Source organism: Gordionus sp. m RMFG-2023, chromosome 1 (genome assembly GCF_954871325.1).
Source record: "Gordionus sp. m RMFG-2023 chromosome 1, tfGorSpeb1-WG-v2, whole genome shotgun sequence".
Classification (NCBI taxonomy): domain Eukaryota; kingdom Metazoa; phylum Nematomorpha; class Gordioida; order Chordodea; family Parachordodidae; genus Gordionus; species Gordionus sp. m RMFG-2023.
The window spans coordinates 7,301,368-7,319,085 of record NC_088775.1 but is presented as its reverse complement, the minus strand read 5'-3'; the positions used below and the strand labels follow the sequence as shown (position 1 = coordinate 7,319,085).

Here is a 17,718-nt window from a genome sequence, read left to right as displayed (position 1 = left end):
AATTATATTATGGTTTAATATAGGCAAAATTCAAAAAAGAGTCACTGTAACATTTGTTTTATACGTAGCTAGGCGAGGGTTTACCAAAAACAATCCCAACCCCCCACCCCCCCCCCCCCTCTTCCAAAAATGTATACACTACTATATCAGTATTTGAAAGAAAAATTAAAGTTATTAACTTTTTTAAAATAAATACTATATAATTCAAAATTTTTATTTAAAAAAAAAGTAAAAACTTGACTAATTTTTATTTCAAAAAAAATCTAATTTAGCCAAAAGCCCTGCAATAAGTGGACCTAAAGGCCTCAAATAAAATTTATGTGGAGAGAAATAAACACCTAATCCTGCATTCAAGGGCGAATTCCCGGTTTATAAAAGAGAACTCATTCCAGTACAGCATAAACTGTTCCATCGAGAATGATACCCAAATTTTTTTAAAATTATATTTTGTTTATTGTGGATAAAAAGTAAGTAATAAAGCCAATGACGTTGTCAGGATTTGGGGGAGGGAGGGGTTCGCCTGCAAACCTACTTTCACCCTGTTTTAGGCCAGGTCCTATTTAATAAAAAAAAATATATCGTCCACGATAAAACAACTGGAAGCATTCCAAAATCTATGACAGTGCTTGTGCCTTATTAGTACATATGAGTTCTTTGAATCAATATAGTAGCCATTATAAAAGGATAGCAACAAATTTTGGCTCACCTTATGAGTCAAAAGTTACTGAATGTTTAGTACATAAATGTATATTAATTTTAATCCGTTGTGGTAGACAATATAAAGAGAGAAAAAATTATTAGCGAACTAAGAAAAAATTGTCAAAATTGGTATCATGCCAAAAAGCAAATATATAGAAGAACTAAATATATGGTTTGCGCTACTATTTAATCAGTTTTGCGGACCATGTAAAAAAAGTTACAAACAAAATGAAAACTGATGTCACGCTTTGAGTGAAGTGAGCCAAGATTTTGTAAATTTTAATACCAAATTATTAAGACGTAATAAATTTTATTGCTATCTGTTTAGCATATGGTTTAAAGGGAAAGAAAAAATTATTGGTAAAATAAGAAAAAAATTTGTTAAAATTGGCATCATATCTGAACAGAGAATATAGAAGTTCTAAATATATGGGTTGCATTAATATTTATTAATTATAGTTCTTCAGTCAATTTCGCCAATTACAGAAAAGTGACCGAATAAGCCAAAAAAATCTGGGATATCACGATAACCAATCTATAAGCATTAACTCCATATCAATATTTATGACGTAATCAGACACTTTTACCGCTTCAACCCATTTGGCAGACAGTTTAAAGGACGCTCAGAAAAAAATAATGAATTCTCAGAATTATTTCTTAATGTTGGGATAGCTTTAGGTATAAAACTGACATGCTCATATTAGAAGGAATCTCTTAGAAAAAATATTTGGAGGCGCTCAGAAAATCGGCCTAGATTTTAAGAAAAATATCTTACAGTAAAAATTGTGAGCTTTAAAGTATCTTTAAATTCTGAGAAATAAAAAAAAAATTTCAGACTTTCACTAATTATTCTGAGCGAAATAAAAATCTTAATGCTTTGATAAATAGCAGTATAAATAAAAATTAAGAAAAATTTCTAAAATTGATATCAGGATTCAATGGCAGAAAAAAAAAGTTTAGAATCAAACTAAAGCAAATATAACTAAAAAAATAAATTAAATAAACGAAATATAGCAAATATATATTACTAAAATTTAACTTTCTATCTTAAATAATATGAGACTCAAGTCTTTGATTATAGTATTTGATATGTTTATAATTTAGTAGCATTAGTAGGGTTGTTAAAAACCCAACTAGAAAGGACCCAATTAAGATTTTAGATAAAATAACATTATGGAAGGCCTGGAGATTTTGCTCATAGATAGGAGAAAGGTTTGGACCTCTATTTGCCTTATTTTGGCTAAGATTTTAATCAAGTGATTTTTAAAAATCGATAACAATCCAAGTGGTAGCATAAAAATGTGGTCAAATAGACTTTGTGGAATTTAGTTATGGTGAAATAAAAAACGAATAGAATATATAATTTTTCCCTCAAACATTTAGTTTAGCCATTGTTTAGTAAAGTAATTACTAAATAGTAAGTGTGCTTTAACACTTGGAAATAGAAAAGATAAAAAGAATCCCATAAAAATTTTATTTAACAAATTAAGTCCAAAATTTTATTTTTAAAATAGAAAACTTTATCTAATATTTTTTTTCTTTGGACTGTTAAAAAATTTTGGAATCAAAATTTGACAAATTAAAAGCACTTGGTGAGTTTGATCCAAAATATAATTTATCAATTCCAACAAGGTCAGATTACGATCAGCATGAGTTTGGTCAAATTGTGTAGGACTTTCATATTTATACAGTTTTTGGTCTGGTCCATGAAAATATTCTAGCACAGCCATAATGATTATTTAGAATTCCAAGTATTTGACTAAAAAATTGTTTTATTTATTTAAAATATCTTCAGATACATAATATATACCATATAAACAATTTGAATAAAAATAAATAATTTGGACATTAAAATGATTTCATGCTTTAAATAAATATTATCAAGAGATTTTAAAAACGATATTTATAATAATTTATTTGTTGGTAGGAATGGAGTTGTATTTAAAAATATTGTCTCAACATTTAGATTGGAGTTAAACTCTTTGTCAACATTATTAGAATTCCTATTAGATGTTATAACTCTCTTTGGTTTAGGTATCAATTTAACAGTTTCATTTTGGTTAAAAGTTATAGGAAAGGTTTTGCTATATTGATAAACTTGATATTTGTTTGTTGTATTTAATTTATTAGATAATAAATTTGAAAAATTTCCAGAACAGTTACTACATTGTATAGTAGATGGGCATGGAAGTACATAAATAAATGTGAATGATAAGATTATTGGAAGTGATAATGAAATAAAAAAGAATATACTCCTAATAGTAGACAATGGCCATTTAAATCCTTTGGTAGTTGATTTTAAATTTGAATATGATTCAGTTGTGGGTATACACTCAATATCAAGAGTACAATCATTTGTTTTAAAATCATTTTTTAAAGAATCCTCATTATCTAAGGTAGTAGGTATAAATTTTTCACCCATTTTGTTTTTCATGGAATTATTTCTTTGGTCCATTTTTAAAACTGTGGTGTCATTATTATTTAAATGTGATTCATTACTCTTATCTACGTTTGTTTGGCTAAGAGCAATGTTGCTATTATGAGATTCGGAATATAGGCTATCAATGTCAGGGGAACTTTTATCCATTATCTGAATAACAGGTTCAACTAAAATATCTCGTTTTTTCTTTAAAATACCATTTGATTTAAGTATAGAATCTTTCTCGGAAGAGATAATTCCATTAATATCGGAAGAAATAATTCCATTAATATCAAGTGTTTTTTCATGTGTACCTAATTTAATGTTGTCAAATAGTTTCTTTGTTTGAGATAAAGCTTTATCAAGATTATTGAAAGAATTTTCCTCAAGATTGAGAAGATGCTTAACATTTCCATTATTTTGAATCATATCGATAATTAAAATTTAAAGATAAAATTATTAAAATATTACAAAAGTAAAACTAGTTGCATCGGGTTTAAATAGCTTTTTATGATTGTTCATATGACTTTTATAATTGATCCCATAGGTTTACAAATATTATTGCATAATTTATAAATTTATTTAATATAGGATTCTTTATCTTATTTGCTTGATTATACCTACAATTTCTATATGAGTAAAGACTATATTATATTTTTTTTTAAATGGGCTAATATATATAGCTTAAAATATTTTTCCAATATGTAGTAATAACCCAAATCCGTTGCCTTTAGCACGAGTCAAGAAAGAACAGGTTGATGAGATCAATAATTTGCATTTTAATTCTTATTTATAAATTTATAAATTGTGCATTTCCAGAGAGGAGGGCGGAGGGAGCATTGGCCCCTGAGCGACGGAAGCAGAATATCCCATAAAAAATCCCCCCCCCCCCCTGAGAAAATGGTTACACATATTTTGACACTCAGAATTATTATTATAAGAAGAAGAAGTAGCTAAATAATGTATTAGTAAAAATATTTTAATTAAATAAATTTACAATTCTCAGAATCTGACAAATGTTTAGATTCTTTATGTGTAATAATTACAACCTCCGTTTTAGCCTTCTTGTAAATATTCCCAACATTTCTTCAAAAATTTGACTAACATTGACTAAAATTTATCAAAATTTAATAATAAGACATCTCACTTATTATTTAATTTAATATGTATTAACAGAATCACGAGGTCGAGTCCGATACCATAAAGCAGAAATCACTTCGTTAAGGATATAACAAAACAATAAAAGTATTACCACTTAAATTTTTAGACAGTTGTTTCGGACTCCTCTCGTTGTAGGGGTCACTGTGGGGGAGGTGCTTAAGGTTATTATTTTTTTGTAAAATTCCTTAGTGTAACAATTTTTCAACTCCCTGCCTGCCACAAAAGGTTTACATTATTTTCAATTGAAAGTACTTTAGTAGTTCTTCACTACCACTAAATGTTTACCTGATTTTTTCGACTGTAATAAGTAGAGTAGGTAAATACAGGCGCATAGCCAAGAATAAATTTTCTAAGGGGGGCGGGATAATTTATGATTGTTTTTGGAGTATTAAAAATTTATTAGATCAGCCATATTTAAAAATATGTTAATTTTTAAAACATATAATAAAATATTATCTGTTTAAAAAATATTATAGCTATATAAAACAGCGTGTAAATCACAATAAAATATAAAATTAAATATACATAATATAATAATTCTAATATGTTTGGAAAACTTTTAAAATATATTTTAAAGTATGCAATGCTTCCATTGTATTTCTTGGAGGATTATGCATATAAATAAATAAATTTATATCTATAAATACGTGTATAAAATTATCCCAAAAAATATTTTAAAAATATTGTTATATGACCGATAACCGACTCGTAACAGACCCGATGACTAAATTTTGCATTGACTGCGTTATTCATGGAAAACGTCATTTTTGTTTTATATGCGTATATTTACGTGTTAAGCATTATCTTTAAATAATTTTATTAAAATATTTTGATTTAACCGATTGCCTAACAAAACCAAACCACTTACTAAATATTTGATTGAACAAATTTGCTAATAATATCAATTGAAAATGTTCATTTTTGTTTTGTATCTCTATAATTACATGCAAAACATTATCCCATAAAATTTTAAAAATATAATGATAGGACCGATTGCCGAGCTCAAAACCGATTACTTACAAAGATTTTATTTTTTCGTTGTTATATCTCATCAAAAATAATAAAAAGTTAGTCTATTCAATCATTTTTAAGATGTCGTACTTATGATTATATATAATAAAGGAAAAATGAAATATTTAGTAAGTGGTGGGTTTTGAGCTTGGCACAAATAAAAATATTTTAAAAGATTTTTTAGGATTACACGCAAATATAAGCATTGGAAACAAAAATGAATAAATTTTGATCAATAACGTCAGCAATATGTGCTTTACAGTTTTCTATTATTTTTAGATTTTAAACTTACTCTTAAATTAAATGTCAAAGAAACCTATTATTTTTTTTAATTCTTAGGTTTTCCACATGTATAAATATAAAAAAAGCGCTAACCAATATTCATTGTTTTTTTCTAAAATGATATTTTCATATTTATGCATTTAACGCTCTCCTATCCTATGGATATATATTTGTTTAATTTTTAAATTGAAAAATAAAATTTGAGATGTAATAAGCTAGTAAATATATTTTTTTTTCCATTAATATTAAATAAAAATACAATTATATATAATCTTAGTTTTTATTTAATAAAAAATTTATTTAAGTGTATTTAGAAAAATTCTGAAAATTATTTTTATAAAATCATTTTATAATAAAATTTTGATTGATTATGATTAATTGGTTTTTAGCAATGCAATTTACCAAATCAAGTATATAGTCATACCAATCAACGCTAAGGAGGATTTCATAGCGTAGTCACTTCATTAGTCCAAAAATGTTTACGAAAATAAGATGTTCAATGATAACTCTAATATAAATGTTTAAGGTAATAATTTAAAGATTGTCTCTCCTCAAAGCTATTTCCGAGTATTAGCCTTATTGAGTTACATCACTACGTGACTTCTTATAAGGCATAACAAGAATTTACATAAGGCATTTCATTTCTATCTATCTCTATAAACCGATGGATGAAAAAATAAAAGCTGAAGAATTAAATAAAAAAAAACGATAGTTACTATATTGCATTTTGAAACATGCTTTACCAGGCTCAATGAATAAGAACAGCAAGAAACATGGTTTAATATAAGGCATTTCACATCATGATACAATTATTGCATGGACACATATGCCTTAGAATGTTTATAAGGAGGTATAATAATTCGTATATTCATTACTTACTATGCTTAGGTTTTTTTTCTCTCATAAGATCAATAATAAAAATACTGTATGTTCTTTTTTCCACAAATTTGTATATTTGTACCCAAATTTAGGCTAACTGTGAAAGGTGGTTAAAACAGTGCCCATAGGCGTAGCCATGATTTTCCTAAGGGGGATCCCATTTTGGGTGGGCCATCGGCCCGGTTATTTTGGTCTATATATAGCTTTAACATATTTTTACAAGATAGGAGGTTTATTTTAATAAAAAATATTAACCTGGAACAAATATGAAATATATTTTTATTAGTTTATACAATATATAATAAATTACTTGTATATACGTTAATATAAAAGCATGGTAATAATTTATTCCAAACAAGTATAAGAATTTATAAAAAGTAAGTAGAAATATACTTGATATTCCTATATTATATAGAATTAGTTACAAAATACTAGGTAAAATCCCACTTTTACAGGCATATTTGACAGTTAGACAATATATTACAGTTAATATTTTACAAATTTTACTAATCAAAGCGCTTGATAATAAATATAGCAACAATTTTATTCAATTATTTAACGCCATCTATTTATTTAAATAAAAAATGATATTAAAAATTAATCTTCATATTATTTATCCCACAATGTTTTTAAAAGATATTTTCTAATGTCCTTATCAATATTTTATAGTTTTCTGTAAAATATAAAATTTGCTATATTGGTATAAATTATTTGATTGTCTTACGATAATTGATAAAATTAAATATACTCTAAATCTACGACATATAATATTCCACTGTTTGTATTGTGTTTTAATTTTTTTATTTAATTTTTTATTTAATTTTATCAATAGTTTTATAATTATATTTTACTTTTATTAATATAAATAAATTAAAATTACTCACTGTCACTTTATAAAAAAATATATTTTATATAATAAGTAATTTTATGGATATATTATATTATAATACTCACTTTTGTCTTAAGACTTTTCATTGGCTTATATTCCATTTCTCATAAACATTTATAGTTCACTTTTTTATATATAAATGCTTTTTTCCAAAAATGTATAAATTATGTTGAATAGTTTTGTTTAAAAAAATATCAACTTTTACATTCTTTCTTTCAAATTATTGTTTGAGATATATGAATACATTTTGGGGGGTCAGGGAATGAAGGGAGGACTAAGGGGTGTATTTTTTATTAACTTAAAATGATATTCACAAAAAGTGATAAATTTCTGAAGGGGGGGATTTCCGCTTGTCCTTCCCCCTGGCTACGGCTATGACAGTGCCTAATTATAATAAGACAGAGGGACTGCCCTGTTTAGAAATAGATAAAATACTCATATTTCTATTAATCAGTCAGTTATTTTTTAAATTTTTTTTTTTGCATTAAATTTTCGGATAAAATCTTGTGATAAATAATTTAACCATCTACAATGAATTGTCTATAACTCTTTATGATAATAATATAATATTATCGATAAGGAAAAATTTTTTAATCTATAATTGCTGTTTATTCTTGTTATCGCTTTATTTATTTATATTTATTTTAAATAATTGATAAATGTTTTAAAGATTGATTTAAATTTATTAATTTAAATTTGGATAAGGTTTTAAATATTTAATAAAGTTTCAAAAATAAAATCAAGATATAAATTAATAAAGGTTTTTAAGTAATGGCGTAAATTGATTCTATCATAACATTTTACGTTTTGGCAATTAAAATCTATTATATCACAAAATTGTAAATACTTTATGATTTACTTGTTCAAAGTTTATATCAGAAACTAAGAAATCAAGCATAGCATGGTTGAATGTTTATCATATAATTAAATAATATAGAGATTAGTACCAGTTGCGAGATTAATATTAATACCATTAGAATAACCTTAATAATTGTATAGCTTCCTATTGAGATGCTCGATATTTTTCATGGTCTTAATACCAGCATCCTGCCTGAACCGCACCAAAAAATAAAGCGGGATAAAGGTCCATTTTTACTATCAGAGCCCTCTTAATTTTAATACGTTTAAATATGAAAGACTAAAGAATTGGGGCTATATCCATGCGTTCAGCGTCTACATGACAGGATTTTCACTGTATGCAAAGCGCCTTCAAAAACCTGTGCCTACCCCCCCCCCCCCCCATTATTATTTTCACCTTTTTAATTTTTTGATACACTTTTTAGAGAATTAATAAAGTATAACTTAAATTAATCTATCTCTACTACCAACTATCGATATTTTGTGAATATAAAGAATTTATTTTTTAGATAATAAATTCAATTAAAAGCTCCATTATTAACAATGAATTAATTATTATGGCATTATGAGTTTGCTAAAATATCTAAACCTTTTAAATTACATTACAAAGAATAGCAGAAAGTTTTATGTGGAAAACAATGTGTATGATTGTTTACAATATATAGATTTGGTCGATGAATTGTATTATAATAATTCTATAATAAAAGTATTAATTTTTACAGCAATAAATTTTGTCCTATTTGATCTCAAAATTTAATAGATAACCCCCCAAAAAATTTATCATACCCCCATTAAAGCAGCCTACCCCCTCAAAAAAATAGGATGCAAACTGTTCCTACCCCTCCCGCTCATGTAGACGCTGCATGCGTTTGTATAACACCAAAGTTGGGCGTTTATCATGTCAATGCTGAGGGAGTAACAGAATGGGATTAATACACTTCTTTTATACCAAATCAATTTCTGTCCACTTATCAATAGCATATTAAGGCACCGGGATCGTTTGTTGGTTAAGTTTGTTTCTTTTGATATAACTATTAAACGAGGTGATGCTAGAAGAAAAGGCGTTGCCCTTTTATCTTAAAGGAGTTGATGCCTTGGCAGGATCCGTTTTAACGTTACTAGTAGGTCATCAAGATCTTATTCGTTAGATCTGACTAATTCAACATATTAACATTATCGGATGATTCTACTTTGGATGGATCATGCCAAAAATTTTGATAGCAGTTATCGAATATGGATTCCTAGCTTTTGCAAGCTTTAAATGATTCCACACTCGAGCTAAATGTCACTTGCAGCTTTGAGGTAATCACCGAGATTGGGTTGAATATTGGCAAATTGGCCTAATCTTTGAAAATAACCCTTTAGTTGACTATTGCTATTCATCTTTATCTTATTATGATTTTTAAATGGCGGGGAATTGAATCTCGTGTTGATGATAACTTTGTTATAATTGTTTTTGATGAAATTTATCACCCTTTTAAGATTATTGTAATGATTGAAAAAGTCATTTCTTCTATATTCTATTTTATATATTTAGATAATTTTAATTTTGAAAATAAATTTGATTTACATAATACAAATACATTATTTATATTTTTAAAATATAACTGATGGGCAATAAATAAATTTATACCTGTCTATTCTCAGTTTGCCTGTCAACTCTCAGTTTAGTTACACCCGATAGAAGGCAGGTTTTACTCATCATTTTTAGGTGTCATTATTATATTCATATTCCGTAGGAACCATGGTAATCGTAATTTTATAAATAACTCTTTTTATTTTTCCGCTATTTAAATTTATGGTTTCATTTGTTCGCTTGCCATTTGGAAAATATTACTATAGATTAGTGATAGAATCTTTTTCATTTCAAAGAAAATTACAATGATTGCCGACATATTTAATTGAAATTAGGGCCAATAATTATGTTATCTGGCAGGTGTTTTGCTCTTTTACAATAAAATTTTTATTTAGAGGATGAAATAATTATATCATTGAATAGCCTCATTAGACCAAAATAAAATAAACCAAACATCCTAAGTATAGGTGCTATTAAGGTGTTATTAAAAGTTGTGGTTTTTACTATTTACTAATGACCCTTGATAAGATGGCAAGGCTTTTGTGGTAATATGGCAAAATAAATTTGACAACACAAAATTTTATTGCTATAATGATATGTTACCTGATTTTTTTGGAAGTATACCATTGATGCTTACTAAATGTATTCAAAATATTTAAACCTTAGATAGTACTTGATCCATTCAAATTCTTAAAATTGATTCAATATTTTGATTTTAATTTTACAATATCTTTGCAATTTTTAATTAGATATTTAAAACTTATAGACCTTTATTATAGAGATTCACAACAAATATGATTAAATCAAATAATAAATTCTAACTTATCCAAAGTTAATTTTTATAAATTCTATTTCCCATTAAATTTTTCAATCTATGACATTAAAATCAGGTCATTAAATACTATATAGACTGTTAATAAGCTGCTCATTGGTTAGCATAATGGCCCATAGACTTTTTGGGAGGGAAGGGGAAAGGGTAATGGGTCATGAATATTTTTTTGATAAGTTTATCAAAAAACTATTTAAAATAAAACTTATTGTGATGATTTTACCATATTAGCTAGATGAAGCTTATATAATTGTTAAGATGCATAGTGTTGTTAAATGGCTTGATTTGAGCTGATTTTTAAAAAATAGTTAATTCAGTATTTTATCCTAAAAATATTAGAAAATCTTAATATTTTGCTCATAGATGGCAAAAAGATTTGGACGCCTATTAGCAAAATCCCAAGGTTTAGGTAATATTTTTTTGGCGAAAATATTAAGTTAGACATTTCAAGAATCGGCACAAATTGAGTCATTTAACACTAACTGCATTGATACCATTATTAAAACAAAATTTCAGCTATGAAATTAAAAGAATCTTAAATGTATTCTTTTAAGGAGAAGGGGGGTATGCTTGTTTTTCCAGGCAATATAGGTACCTGTGATTTAGTTTTTTAAATATTTAATTGAAACTAAGGCACAGATTAGTTTTCATTATTATAATAAAATTGTTTTAAAATGAATAACTTTTTATATAATATATATTTAGCCACAAAACGAATATATAGAACGGTTTCGAAAAGAACATGGTCGTAGATTTGATTATGAAGAAAGAAAGAGGAAAAAAGAATCCAGAGAAGGTCACAAACGCTCATTAAAAGCTAAAAAATTAAAGGGTTTAAGAGCTAAATTTTACAACAAAAAACTTCACGCTGAAAAAATTGCCTTGCAAAAAACAATTAAATCACATCAATTGAAACAGACCAATAATAAATCCAAGAATGAACAAAAGACACCTAAAGGAGCTGTTCCACCATATCTTCTGGATAGAGAAGCTTTTAATCAAAACTCATCTAAAGTATTATCAAATATGATAAAACAAAAAAGGAAAGAAAAAGCGGTATGATTTTTTGAATATTTTTTTAAGAGATAAATTTATTAATTACTAAAATATGTAGGGTAAATGGGATGTGCATATACCCAAAGTCAAAGGAATTTCAGAAAAAGAAGTATTTAAAGTTATCCGAACTGGGAAATCAAAAAGTATTAGCCTGATATATTAGAAAAAAAATAAATCAAATATATAATTTATTATTATTATAATAATATTTTTTGTTTAATCTATTTATAAAGAGTTGATTTTTGATAAATTTTTTTTAAAATTTTTTTTAGAAAAAGCTTGGAAAAGAATGGTTACTAAAGTATGTTATGTTGGCGAAAATTTTACAAGAAAACCACCAAAGTTTGAACGCTTCATAAGGCCAATGGTAAATTATAACTGCAATGATAAAATATTTTAATATAAATTACTAATATACTGATTCCCTTTTCACTTTTCTTAATTAAATAAGTCTGCCAAATTCAGGTATCGTGCTCCCTAATCAATATAATTTAAAATATTCCAGGATTAATATTTGATTATTAACTTAATGAATAGTTTGTTTTATCAAACTAATTTGAAATACATTTATATTTTTAAAATCTATCATTAATATAGGGTTTAAGATTTAACAAAGCTCATGTGACACATCCAGAGTTAAAAGCCACTTTTCAGCTACCCATCATCGGAGTTAAAAAGAACCCAAATTCCGCCCTTTATACATCACTTGGGGTCATCACAAAAGGTTTTTTTTACATAAATTTCTTGCTTAGAATTTAGACGTTGGATCTTTGTTTTTCCCACTCCAATGTTATTTGATAAAATTTGTATCTCGTCTCATTTTGTTTTGTAGCTAAGTTAAAAGTTACTTTTGAAAAGTAAATATTACATTACAAGTTACTTTTATAAATATTTTATATAACCCATCATTTTTAATATAAATGATCGGACAAAATATTTACATGTCTAATTATTTTAACAGCACACAAATTTCGATAAATATATTAATAAAAAAAAGTTAGTGTAAATATTTTTTTATTTGAATAAATGTATCTAATATGTTGCATACTATTCCTTCTATTATTTTTTTCTTCCAAAAATTATATTATAATATTTTGTTAAAGGAACTGTTATTGAGGTAAACGTGAGTGAACTAGGACTCGTTACACCTGGAGGAAAAATAGTCTGGGGTAATTTAATTTTTTAAATTTATTTTTTAGTCTCACTGCTTACTGCAAGGATATACCTTCTATCCCTCTAAAATATTCTTGCCCTCTAAGACAGATTGTTTCTATCTCCCATTATATTAGCCCTTACAAATTTAAGCCATTTTGTTTTGCTGTATTATTTTATATGAAATCGTCCATATTAGTATGTTTTATATTACTTTATTATTAAATGTATATCACACCAACAGTAACTAGGCGTTTTATTTAAAAAAAAACGTTAAAAGCTTTTACTGAATTTGTAAGCCATATTATTCACGTGATAATTACTCGATTCAAGAAATGTTCAACTGGAGATTTTTTAATTAGGTGGAATATATTTGAAATGAATTAACTTGAACTTAGGTGTGGGATAACAGGTTAGAGAGTTATGGGTTAGGAAATATCTAAAGGTTTGAGAGATGTAGGTTAGTATTTAGAATGAAATTTATTTTAATTTTTAATTAAAAGCCCTCCAAACCTAGCATTTGATTATAAAAAAAACGAATAGAAATTTAAACGAATCAGCTGTTGTAACGGCAAATTTCGTTGAGATTGATGTCGAGGGTGAGCACAGTATAATCCACTTGTAACATTTTTCAAGGGGTTAAAAACGTAAACCAAGAAGATAATAAACTTGAGAGACATTTTAAATTTTCTAGGAATCTAAAAATATTATATAAACGAGTTATACTATATTTTCTTTAATAAATTAGGAGATTCTTACCGATAATATGTTAGAAAGTATGTGAATTATAAATAATATTTTACATCATTTTTTTAAAAAATTAAAATATAGGAAAATATGCTCAAGTCACGAATGTTCCAGAAAATGATGGTTGTATAAATGCAGTTCTTCTCGTTTAAAATATTCGGATTATCAATCGCAAATACATTGAATTTTATCATACGAAATCTTTTTTTTTGTAAAAAATGAAATAGATGTAAATGTAAGCGTGTTTTATGTGAGTTCTATTTATTACAAACATAATAAAATTTAAACGTTCTAGTCTCATTTTATAATTAGAACTATTTACTCTCTGATTATTCATTATTTTTTTTTTAAAATTTTCTTTATCAAATTTTCGTATCAAAAATTTTCTAAATCATAATTGTTAGTTGATTTAAAAAAAAATAGTTTTATTCGTGTTATTTTTAGGATGACCTAACCTGGTCGTCTTCAGCTTTTCCAAAGTCTTAAACACATTTCTATTTCGGTATTTATACCTGTCAATCATGTTAATCTCACTTTCTATCACATATTCCCATTTTAATTCAAGCCTTCCTTTTTTAGACAATCCAAATCTATATTTGTCACATCCAATAACTATTTACACAATTCGCTCCACTTTCTGCGGTTGTGTTCAATTAGATCTCTCCAAAAAAAATTGTTTTGGGCATAAGCTTAAAAACAATGATTTCTTTGACTATAAAAATATGATATGCTTAGAATGATATTTACGAGAACAGGAAAATTAAATTTCTGAGTGGGGATTCCTCCCTCCCAGCTAAGCCTATGTTCTCATAAAATCGAATACTATTCCCATAATTCATTTGGCTCGCATGATAATACTATTCTTTATTTTAATGACAAATTGTTATTGTTTTTAGGAATCCCAGAAAAAAAAACCCAGGAAATTTTTTTTCGAATTTAGATCTAATAATAAAGGTATATTTTTATGGATTTATATAAGGTATAGACAAATTAGTATTTTAGAAAAAAATATTATAAAAATATAATTTAATAATAAATTTTATACATAATAATGATTTATCAATAAAATAAACAGATTATATTGCAAATATTGTCAAATTTAGTCTACTTAATATAGTAATTAAGGATGGATATTATATTTATTAAGCAAAAATTTTTACGAAAATAAGTAATACATGGGTTATTTTCCTGGGGTATTTTTTTCCCCAGTACCAATTTGAATATCAGCAGGCATTTTTTCTTGTTTAAGCACTGCGATTTTGTTTTCAGTGTCCAACTACCTACCACGCCATCGTTCAAGTTTGGTTTCACCGGCAGCCATCTCGCATTTCATTTTTTTTAATCAATACCCAGATTGATAAGTTTTTATTTTAAACCAGTTAGAAAAACGATGATTCGAACCTTCGCATTGATTATTTATGAGTTATTAGTAGGATATAGTCTGATTCAAGTTTCTGGAAGAAATCGAGGCCAAATTCGACCTGTCTGGGATTGAGAATTGCTTCTTGTGACCTCCCTTGATACTCCATTGATGTAATTTTTATCGAAATATTCAAGAATATCCTTACAATTGCTCGGAGTAACCGATCTAAGGAATACCATTGCATTGCCCATATCACATAAAGGAACAAATGCTAAGCTGTCCACCATTCCACAAAAGAAGCTTAGGGCTTCATCGATTCTGTATTGGCTTTCCAGAACTAGCTTTTAAATTTTTCTATGGGTAATTTGACACAAATGATAAAAGCATCATCTGATTATGATGTGATATCCTAATTGAAAAAATAAATATAAATAATATAACATATTAAATCATACCAATGACAGTTTTAACCGCGCTCATAGCAGACTTTTCGAAATTTATGTATATATATAATGGATCAGGAAATAAATCCCGTTCTTGACATTTAGACATTATTACTTCAAATATTTTTTCGTAAATTTTTGTGTTTTTTTTGAGTCTACTAGCTGTTAATGATTGTGGCATTCGCTTATAAAATTATTTATTAATATTAATTATTGCTAGGTTATAATAAAAAAAAATTAAGTGAAAATTGAGAATAAAAAAATTGAGAAAAGGTTAAAAATAAAGATTAACAATGACTTGAAGCAAAAATTGGAAGAAAATAATAAATTGAGAAAAAAATTTAAGAAAAATTGACAAGAAATTTTTTTTTAAAAATTACGATTTTCTTTTTTTTAAATTTTTTTCCACGGGGTTTTTTTCTGGGGGTTTTTTTCTTGGGGGTTTTTCTTCCAGGGTATTTTTTCCGGGGTTTTTTTCCGGGTTTTTTTTCCTATTACCCGTTTTTAGAAATCTTTATGTCTTCTCTTATTAAGTATTATTTATAGAATCAACCACAATCATAAATTACCAATGATTAGAAAATGTCGCCTTCGATTTGATACTCATATTCAATGAAATGAGTTTTTGTGTTTATTCTTAGGATAAATTTTATTTCTTGTAACTTGGTCCAATAGATTTTTTAGGTTTGGAAATTGTCATTGAAATTATTTTATGGATCCCAGTATAGAGGAATAGAGTTGGAAAAGAAAGAAGATTTGAAATTCTAAGGGGGGGGGGGTGGCTGTAGTTATAAAATAAGGGATTCTTAGGTTAAATGAATTTCTCGATTTAATAAAGAATTAGTTATGGATTATTCTTGGGATTGCGCAATGAATAGGAATAATTTAAATTTCTTACTAATAAATATTTTCATGAAAAATAATTTCAATTTTATCGTGTAAATAAAATTATTGACAAAATTTATGCTAATTTTAGTATCCATATTTTATTACAACTCATTTTTACAGATCATTTCAAGCAATCAATATTAATTCATATTTATTATAAGTAAAGAATATATATGAAATTTTATTGAAAAAATATTAGATATGAGAAACAGTTAAATGAACATAAAATTAACTAATCGATTATTGAATGGGATATGTGTTGAATATGTTGATCGATGTTATTTTATTATTTATTTTGGCAATTGATATATTTTTTTATATATCAATTTGTATTTAAATTTAATCGGTGAAATATTAACATTTTTTTATATACATTAATTTGGGGAATGACTAAAATACGCGTCCCCAAAAACTACGCGTCCCAACGCGTCCCTACGCGTCCCCGGTCAAAACGATTTATATTAATATTAATAGGAAATCTTATTAAGCTTTATAAGATGAGTTAGAAAATGTTTTTTTTAATTTAAAAAAAATACGGTAACTATATAAAATTTACAAAAATTTATTTTTTTAAAAAATAAACTACACGTCCCTACGCGTCCCCGGTCAAAATACAGTTTTTTTTAAAAAATCAAAACGGATTCATATTTAGCTTATTAAAAGAATACAGAATATGTAAATATTATATTTTAAACTATTTTATAACTTAGTGATTTTTTCAAAAAATACTTTTTTTTTCAAAAACACTACGCGTCCCCGGTCAAAAAACCGTTTTTTTTAAAAAATAAAAGCAGATTCATGTTTAGCTTTTTAAGGAGAATCAGAAAATGGTATTAATAAAAAAAAAATTTAAAAAGAAATTTTTTCCAAAAAAATTTTTTTTTGGCTAAACTACGCGTCCCTACGCGTCCCCGGTCAAAATACAGTTTTTTTAAAAAAATCAAAACGGATTCATATTTAGCTCATTAAAAGAATACAGAATATGTAAATATTATATATTAAACTATTTTATAACTTAGTGATTTTTTCAAAAAACACTTTTTTTTTCAAAAACACTACGCGTCCTCGGTCAAAAAACCGTTTTTTTTTAAAAATAAAAGCAGATTCATGTTTAGCTTTTTAAGGAGATTCAGAAAATGGTATTAATAAAAAAAAAATTTAAAAAGAAATTTTTCCCCAAAAAATTTTTTTTTGGCTAAACTACGCGTCCCTACGCGTCCCCGGTCAAAATACACTTTTTTTAAAAAAATCAAAACGGATTCATATTTAGCTCATTAAAAGAATACAGAATATGTAAATATTTTATTTTAAACTATTTTATAACTTAGTGATTTTTTCAAAAAACACTTTTTTTTTCAAAAACACTACGCGTCCCCGGTCAAAAAACCGTTTTTTTTAAAAAATAAAAGCAGATTCATGTTTAGTTTTTAAGGAGATTCAGAATTTTTTCCAAAAAAAATTTTTTT

General features: G+C 26.3%; 1 protein-coding gene across 1 annotated transcript; it reads left to right on the top strand.

The window, feature by feature from the left end:
- Window positions 1-9,831: 9,831 nt before the first annotated feature.
- Window positions 9,832-13,849, top strand: LOC135931293 (ribosome biogenesis protein NSA2 homolog). The gene is made up of 7 exons (XM_065468293.1): window positions 9,832-9,945; window positions 11,309-11,659; window positions 11,718-11,802; window positions 11,932-12,026; window positions 12,257-12,383; window positions 12,763-12,828; window positions 13,643-13,849. Exons 1-7 carry the CDS (start codon window positions 9,943-9,945, stop codon window positions 13,708-13,710), a joined length of 795 nt encoding a protein of 264 aa, XP_065324365.1. The 5' UTR covers window positions 9,832-9,942; the 3' UTR covers window positions 13,711-13,849.
- The last annotated feature ends 3,869 nt before the right edge of the window (window positions 13,850-17,718 follow it).